The sequence below is a fragment of the Sardina pilchardus genome, chromosome 10 (genome assembly GCF_963854185.1).
Source record: "Sardina pilchardus chromosome 10, fSarPil1.1, whole genome shotgun sequence".
NCBI classification, from domain to species: domain Eukaryota; kingdom Metazoa; phylum Chordata; class Actinopteri; order Clupeiformes; family Clupeidae; genus Sardina; species Sardina pilchardus.
In genome coordinates this window covers 33,823,372-33,836,992 of record NC_085003.1, presented here as the reverse complement: position 1 = coordinate 33,836,992, position 13,621 = coordinate 33,823,372, and the positions used below count along the sequence as shown (strand labels likewise).

Genomic DNA, 13,621 nt, shown 5'->3' with positions numbered 1-13,621 from the left:
TCGGGTCTGTCCACTGCTAAGCTGTATGTGAAGCCCCAGAGGGAGCGCTACAGCAGGAGTCCGGTGCAGCAGAGGGTGCAGCAGTTCAAGCGCTTGGTGGAGAACTACCGCCGGCACATCGTCACCTTCTGCATCATCTACGGCATCAGTGCCGGGGTAGCTCTGGAGAGGTGCTACTGTGAGTTTACCGCCCCGAACGCCAAACACTGCCCCTGTAAGTCTCTCACACACACACACACACACACACACAGAGCCAGCACCCAGCACCTTCCAGGGGGAGCTAACCATACCCATAACCCTCTACGGAGACATCACAACCTTACATGGGCACCTGTGAGGTAACACCGACTCTAGTGTGTGTGGCTTCTTCTACTACTACTAACACTGCAACTAAAACTACTACAAACTACTAAAAGAGACATCACCCCCTCTGTCTTAGAGCAGACAGCCCTCTGAGTCATTACAAGCTAATGAGCACTGCTAACAGTGATCAGTTATCTTTAGCTACAACACAGCTAACAGGTCTGTGATGAGTCATCTTTAGCATAGCTACAACACAGCTAACAGGTCTGTGATGAGTTATCTTTAGCATATCTACAACACCGCTAATACGTAGGTTTGTGATGAATTATCTTTAGCATAGCTACAACACCGCTAACAGGTCTGTGATGAGTTATCTTTAGCATAGCCACAACACCGCTAATACGTAGGTTTGTGATGAATTATCTTTAGCATAGCTACAACACCGCTAACAGGTCTGTGATGAGTCATCTTTAGCATAGCTACAACACCGCTAATAGGTCTGTGATGAGTTATCTTTAGCACAGGCTGCACAGCTAGAACAATGCTAACAGTGCTGAGTTATCTTTAAATGGCTACAACACAGCTAACAGGTCTGGCATGTGGCTCTTGAGCAGCAACTCCATCATGTAGTAAAAACAAGTCCCAAGCGAAGCTATGTGGTGTTATGGTGGTGGAATGGGTTGCCCAGGCAACCAGGCTCCCTTAATTCTCTTCCCTCTATGGGACACTGACACTGACAAACCTGTTTTTACTGTTCATGTGTCTGTAATCTATTGTGTCTGATCTATTGTGTCTGTAATCTATTGTGTCTGATCTATTGTCTGTCTGGTCTATTGTGTCTGTAATCTATTATGTCGGTAATCTATTGTGTCTGATCTATTGTGTCTGTGATCTATTGTGTCTGATCTATTGTCTCTGGGATCTATTCTGTCTGGGATCTATTGTGTCTGTAATCTATTGTGTCTGTGATCTATTGTGTCTGGGATCTATTGTTTGCTCGGCATGCACCTCACAGGTCTTGTCTGTGTGTAGACTACGGCGTGCAGGCGGTGTCGTCTGGCGTTCCCGAGACGTCGGCGGTGGGCATCGTGGTGTCGCGTGGGTCAGCGGCCGCCATCTCCTTCCTGTTCCCCTACATGCTGCTGACCGTGTGCCGCAACATCATCACCAAGTGCCGCGAGACCTTCCTGAACCGCTACATCCCCTTCGACGCCGCCATCGACTTCCACCGGCTCATGGCCATGAGCGCCATCATTCTGACAGGTCAGAGGTCAAGGATACTGGCGCCACTACGCACAGGAAACCAATACTGATGCAGACCTACAGTTCCTGTACATGGAAACCTTTACACCTCAGTGTAACTACAGCCACTGACCAAAAGTATTGGCACCCCTTTAGAAATGTTGCTTTTGGTTTTAAGAAAACAAACAAACCAGGACCATCTCAATAGCTCAACACAACTGAAACAATTGGTTTCCCCAAATTCACACAAAATATCACCAAAATGCTTTCTTTTGTAATGATATAAGCACACTTTTCATTGTTAAAATCCAGTGATAAGGTTATGGGTAGTTAGATGTCAGCTGTGATAGCATTCCTGACAAATATCTGTCCATTTCTAATGGACACTAGACTCACTTTACATCTTTATTGGTCTATATGGACAGTATGATGTTTTCTCCAAGGCTTTCACATTGTGTGTGTGTTATGATTGGAGTGAAGGGTGTGTGTGTGTTATGATTGGTGTGACGGGTGTGTGTGTTGTGACGTCCGACTGCTCTGCTCCTCCTCAGCCTGGGTCATGTGGTCAACCTCTTTGTGTGTGTGTGTGTGTGTGTGTGTGTGTGTGTGTGTGTGTGTGTGTGTGTGTGTGCGCCCTGTTCCTCTCCGCAGTGGTGCACAGCCTGGGTCATGTGGTCAACCTGTACATCTTCTCCATCAGCGAGCTCAGCATCCTCGCCTGCCTCTTCCCCCAAGTACTGTCCAACAACGGGTACGCGCACACACACACACACACACACACACACACACACACACACACACACACATCCTCGCGTGCCTCTTCCCACAAGTGCTGTCCAACAACGGGTACGCGCACACACACACACACACACAAACACTCACACACACACACACACACATCCTCGCCTGCCTCTTCCCCCAAGTGCTGTCCAACAACGGGTACGTGCACACACACACACACACAAACACTCACACACACACACACACACACATCCTCGCCTGCCTTTTCCCCCAAGTGCTGTCCAACAACGGGTACGCGCACACACACACACACACAAACACACACACACACATCCTCGCCTGCCTTTTCCCCCAAGTGCTGTCCAACAACGGGTACGCACACACACACACACACACACACACACACACACACACACACACACACACACATTTTCAGTTAGACAGCATCATCGGGTCAGTTTGTCAGCATCATCAGGTCAGTTAGACAGCAGTATCAGGTCAGACACAGGTAACACGTACAGCACAAACACCCTTTCCTGTAATAGACAACACACACAGCGCACACCCACACAGCACACACACACACACACAGCCAACACACACACAGCCAACACACACACACAGCGCACACCCACACAGCACACACACACACACACAGCCAACACACACACAGCCAACACACACACACAGCCAACACAAACCCTCTGTAGAGCGTAATTGTTCTGTTCTAGCTCGGAGAGGCCATTTAAATGGACCTCCTGGTTCTGTTTTGATTGTTCTGTTCTAGCTCGGAGATGCCATTTAAATGGACCTTCTGGTTCTGTTTTGATTGTTCTGTTCTAGCTCGGAGATGCCATTTAAATGGACCTTCTGGTTTTTCCAGACCGTTCCAGGTAAGAGTGTATGAAAACGAGTTTGATTAAGTATCAGGAGTCTTTTAAACATTTATAAAAGGTTATCAGGTCTAACACTATGCTTTCTCTTCCTCACACACACACACACACACACACACACACACACACACACACACACACCCTTTGCAGGCATGACGGGGATCCTCCTCCTCCTCGTGCTGTCCTTCATCTACGTGTTTGCGTCGCGCTACTTCAGGCGCGTCAGCTTCCGCGGCTTCTGGCTCACGCACTACCTCTACGTCATCGTCTACCTGCTGGTGAGCGCTTACATCACTTCCTCTCAAATCCACCAATCACGTAGCCTGGCTCCGCCTGTTTTCACACTTCCACTCAATTGATTACAAACTTCAGACAAGCGTCCACAAACCAATACACGTTGGCCAATGGATCTAGGCCAGACTCTCTGCGAAGTCGACTGTGAAAACAGACCATAATTGTACAATGTAAGCCGGCCTTTAGATGCTCTCTGAGAATAAACACATCTGTGTGTCCTGTGCCCTGTGTGTATTGTGTGTTCTGTGTGTATTGTGTGTCCTGTGTGTCCTGTGCCCTGTGTGTATTGTGTGTTCTGTGTGTATTGTGTGTCCTGTGTGTATTGTGTGTCCTGTGTGTATTGTGTGTCCTGTGTGTGTTGTGTGTATTGTGTGTCCTGTGTGTATTGTGTGTCCTGTGTGTATTGTGTGTATTGTGTGTCCTGTGTGTCCTGTGTGTCCTGTGTGTCCTGTGTGTCCTGTGTGTATTGTGTGTCCTGTGTGTCCTGTGCCTGTGTGTATTGTGTGTCCTGTGTGTCCTGTGTGTATTGTGTGTCCTGTGTGTCCTGTGTGTCCTGTGTGTATTGTGTGTCCTGCGTGTATTGTGTGTCCTGCGTGTATTGTGTGTCCTGTGTGTATTGTGTGTCCTGTGTGTCCTGTGTGTCCTGTGTGTCCTGTGTGTCCTGTGTGTATTGTGTGTCCTGTGTGTATTGTGTGTATTATGTGTCCTGTGTGTCCTGTGTGTATTGTGTGTCCTGTGTGTGTTGTGTGTATTGTGTGTCCTGTGTGTATTGTGTGTCCTGTGTGTCCTGTGTGTATTGTGTGTCCTGTGTGTATTGTGTGTCCTGCGTGTGTTGTGTGTCCTGTGTGTCCTGTGTGTATTGTGTGTCCTGTGTGTATTGTGTGTATTGTGTGTCCTGTGTGTATTGTGTGTCCTGTGTGTATTGTGTGTCCTGTGTGTATTGTGTGTCCTGTGTGTATTGTGTGTATTACGTGTCCTGTGTGTATTGTGTGTCCTGTGTGTATTGTGTGTCCTGTGTGTATTGTGTGTCCTGCGTGTATTGTGTGTCCTGTGTGTATTGTGTGTATTACGTGTCCTGTGTGTATTGTGTGTCCTGTGTGTATTGTGTGTCCTGTGTGTATTGTGTGTCCTGTGTGTATTGTGTGTCCTGTGTGTCCTGTGTGTATTGTGTGTCCTGTGTGTCCTGTGTGTATTGTGTGTCCTGTGTGTATTGTGTGTCCTGTGTGTATTACGTGTCCTGTGTGTATTGTGTGTCCTGTGTGTATTGTGTGTCCTGTGTGTCCTGTGTGTATTGTGTGTCCTGTGTGTATTGTGTGTCCTGTGTGTATTGTGTGTATTACGTGTCCTGTGTGTATTGTGTGTCCTGTGTGTATTGTGTGTCCTGTGTGTCCTGTGTGTATTGTGTGTCCTGTGTGTCCTGTGTGTATTGTGTGTCCTGTGTGTATTGTGTGTCCTGTGTGTATTACGTGTCCTGTGTGTATTGTGTGTCCTGTGTGTATTGTGTGTCCTGTGTGTCCTGTGTGTATTGTGTGTCCTGTGTGTATTGTGTGTATTGTGTGTCCTGTGTGTCCTGTGTGTATTGTGTGTCCTGTGTGTATTGTGTGTATTGTGTGTCCTGTGTGTCCTGTGTGTATTGTGTGTCCTGTGTGTATTGTGTGTCCTGTGTGTCCTGTGTGTATTGTGTGTCCTGTGTGTTCTGTGTGTATTGTGTGTATTGTGTGTTCTGTGTGTATTGTGTGTCCTGCGTGTATTCTGTGTCCTGTGTGTGTTGTGTGTCCTGTGTGTCCTGTGTGTATTGTGTGTCCTGTGTGTATTGTGTGTCCTGTGTGTCCTGTGTGTATTGTGTGTATTGTGTGTCCTGTGTGTATTACGTGTCCTGTGTGTATTGTGTGTCCTGTGTGTATTGTGTGTCCTGTGTGTATTGTGTGTCCTGTGTGTATTGTGTGTCCTGTGTGTATTGTGTGTATTGTGTGTCCTGTGTGTATTGTGTGTCCTGTGTGTATTGTGTGTCCTGTGTGTATTGTGTGTCCTGTGTGTATTATGTGTTCCATGTGTCCTGTGTGTATTGTGTGTCCTGCGTGTAATGTGTGTATTGTGTGTCCAAGACGGTGATCCACGGGAGCTACGCCCTCCTGCAGCAGCCTCGCTTCTACATCTACCTGATCCCTCCGGCGCTGCTCTTCCTCTTGGACAAGCTCATCAGCCTGAACCGCAAGAAGGTGGAGATCCCCGTGGTGAAGGCCGAGATCCTGCCCTCAGGTGACCCCTCCCCTCAGCTCACCTGTAGAGAGGAACTGTGTCATTTTAGCCCTCCCTCAGCTCACCTGTACAGAGGAACTGTGTCGTTTTAGCCCTCCCTCAGCTCACCTGTACAGAGGAACTGTGTTGTTTTAGCCCTCCCTCAGCTCACCTGTAGAGAGGAACTGTGTCATTTTAGCCCTCCCTCAGCTCACCTGTACAGAGGAACTGTGTTGTTTTAGCCCTCCCCTCAGCTCACCTGTAGAGAGGAACTGTGTCATTTTAGCCCTCCCCTCAGCTCACCTGTACAGAGGAACTGTGTCGTTTTAGCCCTCCCTCAGCTCACCTGTACAGAGGAACTGTGTCATTTTAGCTGTTCAGTTAAGGTACATTAAGCTAAAAAAAACCCCAGCATAGTTCACCTTTAAATGAACTCTGAGAAAGTGAAGAAATATCATCTGAGCTATTCACAGCAGCATTGTAGGACTGTTTCAGCAGGAGGCAGCAAGGATGCAGGCGAAGAGAGTTTAGAGAATACATTTACACTTCTGCTGAATACAGAAAAACCATCCCTTGAAGGCAGCACAGTTAGAATGTAATGCACATTCAGTGTTGCCAGATCGGGCGGGTGCCCGCCCAATTGGGCTTCTTTTATATCGTTCGGCGGGGGAAAATAAGCTGTAGGCGGGTAAATAACATTTTGAGTTCAATGGTTCTCTATGAGAAAAACGTCATCGGGCGTTTTTTTGCTGAAGACGGCGGGGTGATTGGGCGGTAATCAGTCAACCCAATCTGGCAACACTGTGCACATTCAGGTCCAGTGCCTATGGAGACGCAGCTTGAGGCCATTTCCTGAGCCCTCTGTCACTCATATCCTGTCTGATCTACTTTCCTGTCCATTAAGGCTAATAAAAAGGCCAAAGATATAGCTTAAGCAAGCAAGGACGCATGATTTCAGCTTTTCAATCTATGGGTGGGAAATTGAAATTATGCTAGCTTGAACTTAATGTTAGCATGTTGACTATAGCGTAGGGACTGACCCTTTGATGTTAGTGAATTTTATCATTTCAGCACACCTGAACTATGTTAGCATGATAGCACACCTGAACTATGTTAGCATGATAGCACACCTGAACTATGTTAGCATGATAGCACACCAGAGCTTGAGATGTTAGCATGATAGCACACCTGAGCTTGAGATGTTAGCATGATAGCACACCAGAGCTTGAGATGTTAGCATGATCACACACCTGAACTATGTTAGCATGATAGCACACCTTAGCTTGAGATGTTAGCATGATAGCACACCTGAACTATGTAAGCTAATAGCACACCTGAGCTTGAGATGTTAGCATGATAGCACACCTGAGCTTGAGATGTTAGCATGATAGCACACCTGAACTATGTTAGCATGATAGCACACCTGAACTATGTTAGCATGATAGCACACCAGAGCTTGAGATGTTAGCATGATAGCACAACTGAACTATGTTAGCATGATAGCACACCTGAACTATGTTAGCATGATAGCACACCTGAACTTGAGATGTTCGCATGATAGCACACCTGAACTATGTTAGCATGATAGCACACCAGAGCTTGAGATGTTAGCATGATAGCACACCAGAGCTTGAGATGTTAGCATGATAGCACACCTGAACTATGTAAGCTAATAGCACACCTTAGCTTGAGATGTTAGCATGATAGCACACCTGAACTATGTAAGCTAATAGCACACCTGAGCTTGAGATGTTAGCATGATAGCACACCTGAACTATGTTAGCATGATAGCACACCTGAACTATGTTAGCATGATAGCACACCTGAACTATGTAAGCTAATAGCACACCTGAGCTTGAGATGTTAGCATGTCGCTATAGTAGGGTTCAGACCAAAGATTCCCGACGAGACGAGACGAGCCGCGACGTTTTAAAACCTTGCAACTGCAACTCAACATGTTTAATGCTCTGCGACGGCTTGCGACTACAGAACGTGCAACTTGTAATTCACAACCACTGCAACTCGGTCTCGTCGCGTCGGGAATCTTTGGTATGAATTGGGCTTATGACATCAGATAGATAGATAGATAGATAGATAGATAGATAGATAGATACTTTATTGATCCCCAAGGTCTGATCAGCATGGTCTGAGGATGATGTTGATGCTCGGTGTGTTCTGACGCCACCGCCTCTGTGTGTGTGTGCTGCAGGTGTGACGCACCTGGAGTTCAAGCGGCCGCAGGGCTTCGTGTACCGCTCGGGCCAGTGGGTGCGCGTGGCGTGCCTGGCGCTGGGCACGGACGAGTACCACCCCTTCACGCTGACCTCCGCGCCCCACGAGGAGACGCTCAGCCTGCACATCCGCGCCGTCGGGCCCTGGACCAGCCAGCTGCGCCAGTGCTACTCCCCACACACACACCTGGAGGCGGGGTACCCAAAGGCAAGCACACACACACACACACACACACACACACACACACACAGTGCTACTCCCCACACACACACCTGGAGGCGGGGTACCCAAAGGCAAGCACACACACACACACACACACACACACACACACACACACACAGTGCTACTCCCCACACACACACCTGGAGGCGGGGTACCCAAAGGCAAGCACACACACACACACACACACACACACAGTGCTACTCCCCACACACACACCTGGAGACGGGGTACCCAAAGGCAAGCACACACACACACACACACACACACACACACAGTGCTACTCCCCACACACACACCTGGAGACGGGGTACCCAAAGGCAAGCACACACACACACACACACACACACACACACACAGTGCTACTCCCCACACACACACCTGGAGGCGGGGTACCCAAAGGCAAGCACACACACACACACACACACACACACACAGTGCTACTCCCCACACACACACCTGGAGACGGGGTACCCAAAGGCAAGCACACACACACACACACACACACACACACACAGTGCTACTCCCCACACACACACCTGGAGACGGGGTACCCAAAGGCAAGCACACACACACACACACACACACACACACACACACACACAGTGGAGACGGGGTACCCAAAGGCAAGCACACACACACACACACACACACAGAGTGCTACTCCCCACACACACACCTGGAGACGGGGTACCCAAAGGCAAGCACACACACACACACACACACACACACACACAGTGCTACTCCCCACACACACACCTGGAGACGGGGTACCCAAAGGCAAGCACACACACACACACACAGTGCTACTCCCCACACACACACCTGGAGGCGGGGTACCCAAAGGCAAGCACACACACACACACACACACATACACACAGTGCTACTCCCCACACACACACCTGGAGACGGGGTACCCAAAGGCAAGCGCACACACACACACACACACACACACACATACACACAGTGCTACTCCCCACACACACACCTGGAGGCGGGGTACCCAAAGGCAAGCACACACACACACACACACACACACAGTGCTACTCCCCACACACACACCTGGAGACGGGCTACCCAAAGGCAAGCACACACACACACACACACACACACACACACAGTGCTACTCCCCACACACACACCTGGAGGCGGGGTACCCAAAGGCAAGCGCACACACACACACACACACACACACACACATACACACACACACACACACACACACACACACACACACACACACACACAGAGTGCTACCCCCCTCAGGGGTGTCTGAAAGCAGGGGGTACCCTAAAAGCCAGAACCCCAATCACACACACACACACACACACACACACACACACACACTCCAACCCTGACGTCTGATTCGCGCCCCCTGCTGCAGCTGTATCTGGACGGGCCGTTCGGAGAGGGGCACCAGGAGTGGACCGACTTCCAGGTGTCCGTCCTGGTGGGCGGCGGCATCGGGGTCACGCCCTTTGCGTCCATCCTGAAGGACCTGGTCTTCAAGTCCTCCATCAAGGCCAAGGTCCAGTGCAAGAAGGTACCGCGCTCGTCAACACATGCTGTGGTGTGTGAGATAGGTGTGTGTTGTGTGTGAGATAGGTGTGTTGTTGTGTGTGAGATAGGTGTGTGTTGTGTGTGAGATAGGTGTGTGTTGTGTGTGAGATAGGTGTGTGTTGTGTGTGAGATACAGTAGGTGTGTTGTTGTGTGTGAGATAGGTGTGTTGTTGTGTGTGAGATAGGTGTGTTGTTGTGTGTGAGATAGGTGTGTTGTTGTGTGTGAGATAGGTGTGTGTTGTGTGTGAGATAGATGTGTGTTGTGTGTGAGATAGGTGTGTTGTTGTGTGTGAGATAGGTGTGTGTTGTGTGTGAGATAGGTGTGTGTTGTGTGTGAGATAGGTGTGTGTTGTGTGTGAGATAAGTGTGTGTTGTGTGTGAGATAGGTGTGTGTTGTGTGTGAGATAAGTGTGTGTTGTGTGTGAAAAGACGTCTAATGGCGTGGAGCTAAAGAGTTTAAATCTGAACTAAGTCTCATGGGGCTAAAGAGTTTAAATCTGAACTAAGTCTCATGGGGCTAAAGAGTTTAAACCTGAACTAAGTCTCATGGGGCTAAAGAGTTTAAATCTGAACTAAGTCTCATGGGGCTAAAGAGTTTAAACCTGAACGACGTCTCATGGGGCTAAAGAGTTTAAACCTGAACTAAGTCTCATGGGGCTAAAGAGTTTAAACCTGAACGACGTCTCATGGGGCTAAAGAGTTTAAACCTGAACGACGTCTCATGGGGCTAAAGAGTTTAAACCTGAACTAAGTCTCATGGGGCTTAAGAGTTTAAACCTGAACTAAGTCTCATGGGGCTAAAGAGTTTAAACCTGAACTAAGTCTCATGGTGAGGAGTTTAAACCAAACTGTTTGTTTTGGTCAAGAGCTTAGCTACCTCCCGTGTTCATGAGTGTGTGTGTGTGTGTGTGTGTGTGTGTGTGTGTTGTGTGAAGTTAACATGTGTGTGTGTGTGTGTTTGTGTGTGTGTGTGTGTGTGTGTGTGTGTGTACTGCAGGTGTACTTCATCTGGGTGACGCGCACACAGAGGCAGTTTGAGTGGGTGTCGGACATCATCAGGGAGGTGGAGGAGGCGGACGTGCAGGACCTCGTGTCCGTCCACATCTACATCACCCAGCTGGCCCAGAAGTTCGACCTGCGCACCACCATGCTGGTACACACTTTACAGAGCAGGCCTCCCATTGGCCAGACCACTAGACCACTCCTCCCATTGGCCAGACCACTCCTCCCATTGGCCAGACCACTAGACCACTCCTCCCATTGGCCAGACCACTAGACCACTAGATCACTCCTCCCATTGGCCAGACCACTCCTCCCATTGGCCAGACCACTAGACCACTCCTCCCATTGGCCAGACCACTAGACTAGACCACTCCTCCCATTGGCCAGACCACTCCTCCCATTGGCCAGACCACTAGACCACTCCTCCCATTGGCCAGACCACTCCTCCCATTGGCCAGACCACTAGACCACTCCTCCCATTGGCCAGACCACTCCTCCCATTGGTCACATCACTCCTCCCATTGGCCAGACCACTCCTCCCATTGGCCAGACCACTAGACCACTCCTCCCATTGGCCAGACCACTAGACCACTCCTCCCATTGGTCACATCACTCCTCGCAGGCAACTCCATCCATGTCCAATAAGCCAGTCTGTTATCAAACAAATGTCATCAAAATGTAGTATCATTGTGTATTTATTTCTGATTGGATAAGAGCAATTCCATGAGTGGGGATGTCCTTTGGAAGGATACAACAACACACATCGCAAACTCTTCCCTAGTAATCACACTATATTTCACACACACAAACACACACACTCACACACACACACACACACTTGAATTTCCCCTATATCTGTCTTTCTGTTGAATGTGTCTGTTTGTGTGTATGTATATGTGTGTGTGTGTGTGTGTGCCAGTATGTGTGTGAGCGGCACTTCCAGAAGGTGTGGAACCGGAGTGTGTTCACGGGGCTGCGTTCCGTCACCCACTTTGGCCGCCCCCCCTTCCTGTCCTTCTTCAGCTCTCTGCAGGAGGTCCATCCTGAGGTACGGAACACACACACACACACACACACATACACACACACACCAATCAGGCACATACACACACATACACACACACACACACACACACACACACACACACACACACACACACACCAATCAGGCACATACACACACATACACACACACACACACACACACACACACACACACACACACACACACCAATCAGGCACATACACACACATACACACACACACACACACACACACACACACACACACACACACACACACACTCATAGTAAAGTTGAAGAAAGTGACCTGGTTCTAATGGTTGGTGTGTGTTTGGCGCAGGTGGGGAAGATCGGCGTGTTCAGTTGTGGGCCGCCGGGTCTCACCAAGAACGTGGAGAAGGCCTGCCGACAGATGAACAAGCAGGACCAGGCCCACTTCATACACCACTACGAGAACTTTTAGAGTTCCTCTTCTGAGGCCCACTTCATACACCACTACGAGAACTTTTAAAGTTCCTCTTCTGAGGCCCACTTCATACACCACTACGAGAACTTTTAAAGTTCCTGGTCAAAAGCCCCCTTCACACACCACTACGAGCACTTTTAACATTCCTCTTCTGAATCCCACTTTTTGCACCAATACAGGAACCTGTAAAGTTCCTTTAGAAAGGCCTGCTTAATGCACCAATACAGGAACCTGTAAAGTTCCTTTAGAAAGGCCTGCTTGATGCACCACTAGGAAAGCGTGTGTCCTGATGAGAGCTAAAGGTAGATGGATAGATAATTTGTGTACTATGCTGTGTGTTTACGTGGATACTGTGACAGTTATCTCTTATTTAGTTCTTCCTGAGTTCAGTTAGGGCCTGACTGCCAGGCTGGTTCTGGTTCCCGTTGGTTCTGGTTCTGGTTCCTGAGTTGCTCTGTCCTGCGGTGCTGTTGTGTCCCCACGCAGCCTGACCGGCCTGCTTCCACAGACGCGAGTTTGCATCCAAAGAGCCCTCGGTCCTGTATCTGATATGAGATGTGTTAAAATCAGAACTCTGTCCTGTATCTGATATGAGATGTGTTAAGATAAGAACTCTGTCCTGTATCTAATATGAGATGTGTTAAAATAAGAACTCTGTCCTGTATCTGATATGAGATGTGTTAAAATAAGAACTCTGTCCTGTATCTGATATGAGATGTGTTAAAATAAGAAGTCTGTCCTGTATCTGATATAAGATGTGTTCACATGTACAGTAAGAATCTAATATACTGTATGATGTGTTAAAATGTAACTGGGTTTGATAATAAAGAATTCATTTACCACAGGTGTCCTCCTTTCCTCCTGTCATTTAAACTGTCAGGGGCTAAGCGAATCAAGCCATACTATATCATGTCAAATCATATCTACAAGAAAGGAGCTTCTTCGTTGCCATCGGCAACTGTACCTCAACACCAACGTCCTTGACCTGTGGAGTTCCCCAGGGGTCGATCTTGGGGCCATTATTCAACGTCTACTGTATATGATCCCACTTGGACAAATCATCCAAAATAATTTGATTTCATATCATAGCTTTGCAGATGACACACAAATGTACTTAGCTCTGTCGCCAAGCGACTATCGTCCATATGCTCAGAGAATCTCTGAGTCAATGCATAGAAAAAATCAGCACCTGGATATTTCAATATTTTCTTCAACTGAACAAAGAAAAAAACTGAAGTAATTGAATGTTGTAAGAAGGAGGAAAGACTTACAGTAGGGTTGCCACTCTCCTTGGCACAAAAGGGTTGAAAGCAAAGAATAAGTCTTGGTGTATTAATCGACAGTCACATGAAATTTAAACACAAAATATTGCAAAACTTAGAGGGCTGTTGTCAAAACATGATTTAGA

The 13,621-nt window shown here is 48.2% G+C and overlaps 1 protein-coding gene across 2 annotated transcripts in view; it reads left to right on the top strand.

Annotated features, from left to right (window-relative positions):
• Positions 1-13,047, top strand: part of duox (dual oxidase) — a 47,271-nt gene extending 34,224 nt beyond the window's left edge. For both annotated transcript variants that reach the window (XM_062548252.1, XM_062548254.1), the window contains 11 exons: positions 1-178; positions 1,336-1,566; positions 2,197-2,296; positions 3,130-3,179; positions 3,330-3,457; positions 5,579-5,732; positions 7,921-8,150; positions 9,548-9,706; positions 10,721-10,876; positions 11,645-11,773; positions 12,088-13,047. The exon at positions 1-178 is cut by the window's left edge and continues 1 nt beyond it. In XM_062548252.1, coding sequence (XP_062404236.1) covers positions 1-178; positions 1,336-1,566; positions 2,197-2,296; positions 3,130-3,179; positions 3,330-3,457; positions 5,579-5,732; positions 7,921-8,150; positions 9,548-9,706; positions 10,721-10,876; positions 11,645-11,773; positions 12,088-12,210 — 1,638 coding nt within the window. In that variant the 3' untranslated portion in view covers positions 12,211-13,047. The remainder of the gene's footprint in view (positions 179-1,335; positions 1,567-2,196; positions 2,297-3,129; positions 3,180-3,329; positions 3,458-5,578; positions 5,733-7,920; positions 8,151-9,547; positions 9,707-10,720; positions 10,877-11,644; positions 11,774-12,087) is intronic.
• Positions 13,048-13,621: the final 574 nt, after the last annotated feature.